This window comes from Kryptolebias marmoratus, linkage group LG24 (genome assembly GCF_001649575.2).
Source record: "Kryptolebias marmoratus isolate JLee-2015 linkage group LG24, ASM164957v2, whole genome shotgun sequence".
Taxonomy (NCBI): domain Eukaryota; kingdom Metazoa; phylum Chordata; class Actinopteri; order Cyprinodontiformes; family Rivulidae; genus Kryptolebias; species Kryptolebias marmoratus.
This window is the reverse complement of record NC_051453.1, coordinates 22,009,788-22,020,497: the sequence shown is the minus strand read 5'-3', so window position 1 is coordinate 22,020,497 and position 10,710 is coordinate 22,009,788. Positions and strand designations below refer to the sequence as shown.

At 39.1% G+C, this 10,710-nt stretch overlaps 1 protein-coding gene across 4 annotated transcripts in view; it reads right to left on the bottom strand.

The window, feature by feature from the left end:
- rab6ba (RAB6B, member RAS oncogene family a) overlaps positions 1 to 10,710 on the bottom strand; it is a 68,435-nt gene that overhangs the window by 5,833 nt on the left and 51,892 nt on the right. For all 4 annotated transcript variants that reach the window (XM_017438919.3, XM_017438920.3, XM_037974345.1 and 1 more), the window contains 2 exons: positions 7,987 to 8,080; positions 4,170 to 4,236 (listed from right to left, as the gene is read on the bottom strand). In XM_017438919.3, coding sequence (XP_017294408.1) covers positions 4,170 to 4,236; positions 7,987 to 8,080 — 161 coding nt within the window. The remainder of the gene's footprint in view (positions 1 to 4,169; positions 4,237 to 7,986; positions 8,081 to 10,710) is intronic.

Sequence of the window (10,710 nt, the reverse complement as noted above, 5' to 3'; positions counted from 1 at the left end):
GATGAATTTGAGATTTTCATTTGTTGTCATTTGTAATCATCAAAATTAAACGAAATAAATATTTGAAATATATGAGTTTGTATGTAATGTATGAATATAATATACAAGTTTCACTTTTTAAATGGAATTACTGAAATCAATCTACTTTTTCATGATATTCTAATTTTATGACCAGCACCTGTACATCACTGACCGACTTACAGATTGTTAGTTTACTCAAATTACCTGTCATAGTTATACCAATCATACTACTCTGTTATATCTCATATATATATATATATCTTTATATTGGATATATATATTGGAGATATCTCTATATTGGTTATATCTATCTCTATATTGGAGAGACCAAACAACCTCTCCACAGACGCATGGCTCAACACAGTTGTTGAATCCCACCTCTTCTGGACAGGACTCAGCTGAATTGAGAAAGCTCCTCGGATGAGAAGCGAAACATCTTCAACTACAGAATAGAAGTCCAGTTGTTTTTGTTTTTTAACCGTTTTTGAATTTTACCTGTTATAGTTATACCAATCTTACTATTAGCCAAAATTACCTGATTGATGTTTTTTATTTTTGTATTTCTGCATTTGATTCTGTTGTTGATTCTGTGTTGTAAAGCACTTTGGATCGCCTTGCTGCTGTAAAGTGCTATATAAATAAATTTCACTTCACTTCACTATAGTGTTATTCCAGCAGAATTATAATATTCTTGCTGGATGTGCCCCCGACAGCATGCACCACGTGCGTTACAGCTAGCTGCTGTTGCTGCTAATTGCGCTTGCACGTAACCACAGAATTCTGCGTAAATCTACATGATGTAGGTGAAAATGTGTAAATGCACAACCCACGGTAAAATTTTGGAGACTGGAGCTGCTTCAAGATGAATGCAATCCACTTCGGTCCTGGCAGCATGTGGACTAGCTGTTAGCTCGTCAGTCCTGCCAGACTTACAACAGCAGTGTTTTGTGAATATGACAAATTTTTTTTTTTTTAGAGTTTCAGCCCTGCATTCACATGAAAATGGCACTTTAGAAGCCCCGAAACGATATTGTTTTAAAAATGAGTTCCAGAGCAGAAAAAATCCTGAAACGCCACCATTGTTTTTTTGTGTAGATGATCGAAATGTAGCCTTTTGAAAAAGACGACATAAAAAACACACGTTTGATTCCCAACAAACGACAGGTAGAAGGAGAAAGGGAGTCCTTTGGGTTTGGTGTTTACAGTTTGTACCCAGCATGATTAATATGCACCCTGTTTCCTACTGTTGATGTATTTTCGTGGCAGCATTTCAGCGCCTGGCATAGTTACTTTAGTGTTTTGGGTCACTTTGGTGGCAAATGAATACATTTTTAGAAATGGTGCCACGCATATTTTTAGAAACAACAATGAAAAATAATGTTTTGTAAAAACTGTTTTTATGTGAACAAGGTCTTAAACCCTGTTTTTTTCCAAATTAAAGATGCTCAAAGAGCCATCTACAACAGGTAGGATGTTATTTAAGTTTTGCAATAAATCCCTCATCAAAATATCCAAAATGTTTATTTAAAAACAAAGGAAAGCATTACTTTGTACTGCAATGGTATGAAAAAACTGCATGTTTAACTAATACAATAAACAAGTTTTAAGCTATTTTTTTAACCACATTCACAATAGCACAATCCTTTTCTTTTTTCATTTCAGGCTGACCTGACTGTGTGATTTATTTTTGTTTTCTGCTTCTCCCATTAACACAGATGACCCCAGCACATCATCTGGGTCGAGCTCCCTCTTTACTCCCCCCGTCTGCCGACCTGCAGCAGTAATGACACAGTGATTAGGTAGGAGATTGTTTTCAGAGAGAGTGCTGGGAATGGAGGCATAAGGGCCTGGGCATCTATCATAAAGTGTGTCCATCTGTCTGCAGTTTATGAGCAACAATTACAGGAAACAGGAAACATACTGTTTAAATTCACAGATCTAACACTCATCCACTGTTTAGTAATTATGATGGTTGCTACCTCTAGACGCTTTCAGTTCATGAACATCTAATTTAAATAAATGAATCTAATGCATGATTCTTATGAACAGCAACTCTGGTTTTTTCACATTCACTCAGTTAGTTTATCTTTTTCTCCTAAAAAAGATCAATACATCTCACAGTACAGCAACAACAACAGGGGAGCTGCTGCTCTGAGTGACAGTGTCACTGCTGAGAAACTGTCATAACCCACACATCCATCACTACACCTCCACCTCACACAGCTCACACATCCATTATGTTGTATTACACCAGAGATGAAAAAATATAGGAGGGGAAATAAAAAGGTAGCAGGCTGAAGCTAAGATTAGAATTATAACCAAGGAAAATGGTGGCCTGCAGCAATAAAAAAGGTGATCTCAGTAACTGAAAAGGCTGTTAGGTTACTCGGGTTATGATTGGAGGAGCAAAGTTACCAAAAAGCTGAGCCAGTAGACTATGTGAGAGTTTGAAACATCGACAGAAACAGCTCTTTAGGCAGAGAAACGTTGCTGCGTTCCTCAGGACACCTGAAGACAGAGCAGAACTGAAGGAGTGATGACAGTGCTGCATGCATACAGTAAAACCAAAAGCAATTTTCTAATTCATCCACAGTTTCCATAGAGATGGCACTCCACTCTCAGGAGCTGAGGAGGATATGAAGGACTGCTGCTCTCAGGGGAGGAGCAGTCACAGCACCAAATGATCGGGATTCAGAGACGTTCAAACATCCACACAATATTGTAGTGCTGGTATGAAATAATACTTTAACCTGTAGAAACAGCTGACTGCAGAGTGACAGAGCTTTTAAATACCATGAATAGAAAATCTCTTCTTAGTTAGGCCTTGGTATTTCATCTGGCATATTATTACTTGTATTTAACATTTGGAAACCAATTCAGAATCATAACTGTACTGTTCAATGTTTTTTTAATCTCATTTATAACACTTTTCAAGGATCATCCAAAGCAAACAAGATGGACTTTAACACAGTAAACAGTGTGAACACTTCTATAAATGAAGCTAGTTTTGAACAAAGCTCTAACATGATCTCCTATTGCTCAGATTAGGTATTGGGGATCAGTCTCAGCGTCTAGTAAGACAGCAACTTTCTGAAATTTCCATTTAATCCCACCCATTTGTTTTGCTAAAAGACAGACAGGGTTAGGCTTCAACAGTTTGTGCCAAAGTAAAAAAAAAAATCTCTCACAATCTCTTGGTGCTTGGAGTATGACTATCAGCTTCTATCACATCAAATTTTAGCTTAATATCTGTAAAACTGACTCAGATAAAGCCATTTTTGTGATGGCCAAGGTTGATTAGCTATGACGGCCATCTTGAATCAAGTTGACTCTAAAAGGTTAATCAGCTGCTGATGTACATCCAATTATTATTTCCTGAGTGTTTCATTAAAATCCGTTCATGAGATGTTTTGTTAAAAAGCCCCTTTGCTTTCACTATAAAAATAAAATATAAATATCTTAGTTGAAAATGTAATGTCAAAATTAAATGTGTTCATTAAATGCATACTAGCTACTAATAACAATTAGATCCAAATCTGTCTCAGATGCTGCATTTGAAACTCAATTTAGGAAAAAACAATAAATGCATGCATTTTTATGTACCGTACTATTCAATAAAGAGCATACTGCAGACATATAATCACACAGGATAAAAATCGACTGTATTAAATGACTGAAAATTAAACAAAACTGTCATTTCTATTTGCTGGGACCAAATACAAATAAACAAAACAATCTGGTTTGGGTTTGCTTTGCTGCGGTGTCTGACAAACTTCCTCAGGCAGCAGCAGCAGAAGTCAGGAGTGTTTTGTGCAGAAGAAGTTCAGTCTAACCCAGGGCTGATTACTTAGACTCTGTCAGTGGTTTAAATGAGCCAACCTGCTGCTGTCTGCAGACGCAACTTCAGACCGAGTCTAGCTGAAACTGTCAGACACCAGAGCTGACAGCTAGCCAAAAAGTTTACTGCAAACACATTTAATTGGGCATGTAGCTGACAGCATGCATATTTTTACTGTCTGTTCATTTAGGAGAAAAGGAAAGTAGTGAATGATACAATCCTGTGAAGACAACAGGTTTGGTTTGCACTCTGTTTACGTGGCATCAATAAATTAGGTTTTTATAAAATCATGATGTTTGTAAAAAGATACTCCCTTCTTTGCTTGTTTCTTGCATGCTTTCCATCCCTGGTAGAGCAGCTGCCACACGTCGAAACAGCTGGAAAAGTTAAACAGAATGCAAACGCATTGAATAACATGCTTTGCACATATGTTTATAAACTGTATATCAAGTGGAAGATAGAGTTGAAGTTAAGCCATTGCCTTATTTCTAATTTACAATGACTTATTGTGTAACATGGACAGAAACTACTAAATCTTTCTGTAAAAATGTAATTATGTGGAAATGCAATAGTAAATTATGTGTAAAGTCCCCACCCAAATGGGAAGACTATGATGTGACTGCTTGCTGTGAGTTTGTGCTTTAGAAATGCAATTCAAAAAGACAATAAAAAAACTGAACACACAATACAATTACATGATTTAGACACAAATAAAAAGACAAGTCCTGTTACTGTGTCTGACAGGCACAGAGTGGGACGCTTTTGATGTGTACATGTAAAAAAGAAACATCAGATCCTTTAGGTGACTACAAATATCTAAGTAATCATTTATAAGTCAGTACTTGTAGAAACTAAAGGGTTTACTAATAAAAAAGGCTGCCTCAATGTGAAGCATAAGAGTCCGTCAGACAGCTGCAAGTGTTACAAACTCCAGCACAGGATGTTCCTGGAAAACACATTTTACACGTGCATGGTTGAAGATTCTGGATTTTCTTCTTTGTGCAGAAATAAAAGCAGCAGCACTGAATGCTGAAAATCTCAGATTTGCAGGCACAACTTCAGGGTGAGGAATGATGATGACAGTCAAACAAACAATGGGGAAACTGCAGTCTTTGAAGGCAGAACTGTGACCTTTGTTTTGGTTTCACAGCACGATGCTCAGCTCTGGGACTTAGTTGCTAGTGCTCATGGTCCTGAAGGAAGCTGAAGAATAGCCTCCTTTGTCTGCTCTGTTGCAGGATGAGTGAGGCGCCTTCCATCACTGACAGACAACACGGACACCTCTCTGCTCCCTAACTCCACAGACATGAGCTGATTTAAATAATCTTCTGTTCAGGAACAGACAGACTTGTTGTTGAATCAGGCTATTCTTCTTTTTGCATCTGGAACCAGTTTTTCTAAACATTCATAAATGCATTACAATGCAGCTGGAACGTGCAGAAGAAGAAAAGAGGCTGGTGCAAGCTTGATGCGCTGTCCAAACACATCAGGGAGCAAATGTGTTTAAAACTGCTATGAATGGCTGCGCTCAAAGGCAGGAGTATTAAATTGGCTGTGACAGAGAAGTTAACCACTTGCCAGCTCTGACACTGCCACCGAGCAGACTAAACATTGGTTTAAGTGGCTGCCAGTTTGAAACTGCTGGTTTCAGAGAGTGACAGAAATCACCAAATGATGCAAAGTTGGTCACGTCATCAGAAAGCTGGAAAGGGAAGTGGTTTTAGGTTTCATTCAACCAACCAGGAGGTGCACTGGTTTACATAGACATGAACCTGAAGGGTGCCAGCTGAATTTACTTCAATAAGAAACAAGCTCTAAAAGGCTTACAGTGTTTTGTTTTTTTTTACCATTTTAGCTGAGAATACGTTACAGTTGTGGAAAAAATGTGATGGTTAAAGGAAATGTGTCTTTCCCTCCATCTTAGATGCAATGGGATGCAACAGTATTCTTTCTTTTGTTACTTTACAACCTGGAATTTCAATGCATTTTCAGTTATAATTATAAGTAATGGAACAACACAAAACTAAAAAATGATGAAAAGTAGCACATGCACACAGGTTAGAGACCGAGTTGTGGAGAAGAACCGATCGAGGTTGGGTTATAAAAAATACCTCAACCCTGAACATCCCACACAGTACCATTAAATCCATTATTATGAAATGGAAATATTATGCCACCATAACTAAGATATGGTCATCCACCAAAACTCACAGAAAGGAGGATGGAGGACATCAATCGGAAAAGCAACCAAGAGGCTCCCTGAAGGAGCTTGGCAGCTCTTTTGCAAAGATGGGATTATCTGTTCATAGAAGCACTATAAGCTTCACAGAGATGGACTTTGTGGAAGAGCGGAGAGGAAAAAGACAGAAAAAAACAAAACAAAACAAAGCAGACTGAATTTTCTTCCCTAATCATGCTGAAGAAGGAGCTGTGGTCAAATGTGACTAAAATTGAACATTTTAATGATCAAGGACAACACTATCTGGAACAAACCTAGAATATTATCCCTACATTGAAGCACTGGGGTGGCAGCATCATGCTGTGGGGATGGTTTTCATCAGCAAGGACTGGGAAACTAGTTAGAGTCGAAGAAAAGATAGAAGGCACTGAACAAAGAAACGCTTGAAAAAAACCGGAGACAGGGACAGACGTTCACGTCTTTGCAGGACAATGACCCTAAACACACCGCTGAAGCAACACTCCAGTGGTTTAAGGAGAAACAGTTAAATGGCTTTGAATGGCCTAGTAAAACCCAGACCTCAATCCAACTAAGAATCTGTGGTTCGACCTAAAGATCGCTGAACACAAGCAGCACCATGACGAATGGACAACAATTCCAGTGCAGATCAATCTGAAAAGACTTGCTGCTGCAAAGGTCGTCTCTACTAATGCCTCTTTTACATGGACCCTAATTCAGAAGTCTACTCCACTCTACTCGGCTCGGCTCGATAAAGAATGCATTGCGTTTACACCGGCCAATTTGGTCGGTAGCAGAGGAACGCCTCCTTGTGTTGTGGGGGGCTACGAAAACTTGGCGCAAGCGCTATGGACAAAGTTAGCCCTGTGTTGTTGCTGTTTTTTAAACTTATGGGGATCCTCCTGAGACTTCAGGAAGAGAGGCGCAGTGGAAGAAATGCTCTGGATGCCGCGATTGTTGAGCGGAGCAGGACAGCTGTTATCCGCCAGAGATTTCAGGCTTTACAGCGCCTTCAGCTGGGGGACAGACGGCCTAAATGTTGCAGGGTAAGCTAACGCTGTTGTTTATATTCCTACCTTCGCTCTTTATGCTTGCATCTGGTCACACCCACGACCAATGAGTGAACAGGAGCTAAGCTTGCGCCACCCACGAAGCAGAGCCGGCCCGGCTGGCCCTACTCCGAAGCAGGGACCAAAGAAACAGGGGACCGAGGGCGAAAAAATGCAGATGTAAACGCTCGCAAAGTGAGCCGAGTAGAGTGGAGCCGGGAAATTCAAAAAAGTTAAAAAAAAAAACAACTGGACTTCTATTCTGTAGCCGGGACCGTTAGGGTCCGTGTAAAAGGGGCAAAAGTATCTACTTTGTAGAGACTTATATACACACACACACACCCCATTTATCAATTTTCTTTTATTTTTTTCTTTATTTTAAGTTCTTTAAAACAATATTTTTTTTCCACAGTGTATTTAATTATTCTTAAGTATTTTGTGTAGATTCATTGCTTAGAACCACATTAATTTAAATTCCAGGTAGTATAAAAACAAAATAGAAAGAATACCAGGAGGATGAGTACTTTTGCAAGCTATTCTAAGTTTGTGCAGCTGGCCTGTTCTCACTGCTGACACAGCACTGTGGGGATCACTGTGGAGTCTGGCTGTGCAAGACTAATTAGTCCTCAAGGATGTATGCAGAGCCAGTTCAGTGAATATAAACAAAGATGTCCACAGAGTGCTTTCAAGCTGCCTTACATCTTTCAACAGTAATTAAGATCAGATGAACATTACCAGTTATATTATAGAGATAAATAATTGCTCATCTATTAGCCATAATGTGTGAATATACTGTATCAACCCAACTGCACCTGGTACTCTTATGTCTTGGGTATTATAAGACTTCACACACTTGAACAGCAAACTTCCTGTGAACTCACCTGTTTGACGTTATAACCAGTCTTGGCGCTGGTCTCTATGAACATGACACTCAGCTCTTTAGCCCTCTGTTCCCCTTCCTCAATTGTAATTTGTCTGTAAATGCAGAGTAGTTTTCATTAATACAAGGTAGGATCTGAACACAAATCAACAGCTAGTACTCTCATATTTATGTTCCACACAGATAAATGGATCTTATACAAAGACAGCACTGTTATTTTAGGACAGGGATGACACAATAGGCCTAATTGACAAACTGAGTGAGAATGATTAATTACACTATCCTCTGAGAAATGACAGCAAATTTGCATTATGTTTTAATGAATCTGGCAGTGATTGCTTGCCTCTTGCTGTGAAACAAAGGCTGTATCAGGCATCTATTAACACAGATAGAATGATTGCTTTAGTTCAACTTACTCCGCAGGCCAAGCAGCCAGCAGGTCCAAAAGCACAGGGGTCTTAAATCAGTCTACCACTGGTCTACTGGGAAACCACTATGTAACCACTCTGTTATTCTTTTTCTGAACTTGAAAGGCATCTTTCTTCCTCCTCTTCTTTCAGCCGCTCCTTTTAAGGGTCATCTCAGTGGATAATCTACCTCCATCTCATTATATCCCAACATCCTCCTCTGTCACCAACCCTCTGCAAATCCTCCATCATTACATCCATGAACCTTTTCTGTAATCTTCCTCATTTCTTTCTTTCCTGCAGCTTCATATTCAACATCCTTTGTCCACTGCTACAAGTGTCCAAACCTTCTCAGCCTTGACTCATTAACTTTGTTTCCAAACTGCTAAGCCTGAGCTGTCCCTCTCATATACTAATTTCTAATCCTGTCTATTTTGGTTACTCCAAATGAAAGTCATCTCTGCCACCTCCTGACTTTTCGTTAGTGTCACTGTCTTCAAACATTTATAGCAGGTTGAGTCTTTTAAACCCTCTCTTTTACTCTAATCATCCCTGACACCACTCCACCCTGCCTGCACTCTCAGCTTCATCTCTGTTGCGGTCTAGTCGTTGCTTTGGATGGTTAACCCCAGATACCTAAACTCATCCACCTTCAGTACCTCTACTCCTTGCAGCTTTACTAATCCACCAGTCTCCATCTCATTCACACACATGGATTCTGTTTTGCTTCTTCTGACTTTCATTCTTCTTCTCTTCACAGCATACCTCCACCACTTCAGGCTCTCTTCCACCTCCTCCTTACTCTCACAACAGATCTCATCTTCAAATATCAAAGTCCATGGTGAGTCCTGCCTGACTACATTTGCCAACTTGCTCATCACCTCTGCAAACTGCAAACAAGAATGCTCAGAGCTGATCCCTGATGTAATCCCACCCCAACCATGAACCCATCTGTCATTCCTGCTCCACACCCCACCACTGTCTCACTGTTCTTTTGTATGTCTTGCACTCCCTTAAAAAGCAGCAGTTCTATATCTTAAGTTTATATTCTGGGAAGTGTTTTAAACATGTCCCAACATACAAACACATTAATTACAAGCTGAAAACACAGTCACTACACATTAATGGATGCTCCTCTTCTTCTGTAACACCTCATTTACGTCACAGCACAGAACAGAGTAATTCCACCTGTATAAGGCGAGAAAAGAAGTCTGCACTGCAAACAAAAGATGTTGCACTAGAGCTGCATTGACATAACACCATAAGTAGAGTTTCACCATTGCTTCTGTGACTATTTTTGGATCTGATCTGATTCATAACTTAAACAGCGCAGCAACTTATTTGTCATCAAACAGGCAACTTGAAAGAAACTGCAGGGTGAAAGTGTTGATGTATGTAAAAAAATATCAGAGTACAAACCTGTGGTTATCACCTCTCCCTCATCTCACTAATGACCACATCTGCTTGACAAAATGAAAATGAAGAAACTGGGCCATTATCACTATAATTACAGGAAAGTTTGAATTTAATTCCAGGTTTTTTGAAATTGTATCTTTTATTTTATTTATTTGTTGAGCTCATCCAGATATTTTAAATAACGTAATGAGTCCAGGTGATCCTCAGCCCTTGTTCATGGTCACTCAGAATAATGAGAGGGAAACTCTGACAAGTCTACTAGAACTTAAAACTGCCCCACAACAAACACTTTGGATGACCCACAATGTTTTTGGGCAGCCTACAATTTTTTTGACTCAGTCAGTTGGAATTTAATGAACATCATGAATCTGTCATCAATTTCTTGCCAGCCTATCTTATCCCTAGTTTTCATTTTTACCACTACATGACCTTTATTACAGATCACTATGATCCATGTTCAATCTTGTGGTCTGAATAAGATCAACAGGAACACACATTTATTCTGAGTGAACTTGTTTCAAATTATTCTCATGAAATGAGCTTTATGCTGGTGTAAATGCCACATTTATGAGGTCAAAAAACAACTTCACATGACTGCCCACAGTACTCAAATAAATGTAGAATCGGATATGTTCATATTGTATTTACAGATCCTCACGTGAAGTTTTAGCATACCTTAACAAATAAATATTTACAACAAAGATGCCATGTCAGGAACAGTGTGGGGTTCCTCTGGTCATGTGTAGCGTAGAGTAATACACTCCTGATCAAAATCTTAAGACCAGTTAAAAAATTGCAAGAATTTGCATTTTGCACTATTGGATCTTAAGAAGGTTCTAAGTAGAGCTTCACAATGTTAAAAGAAGAAATCAGTGTAAGAGACAAAAACTTTTGAGCGGGGA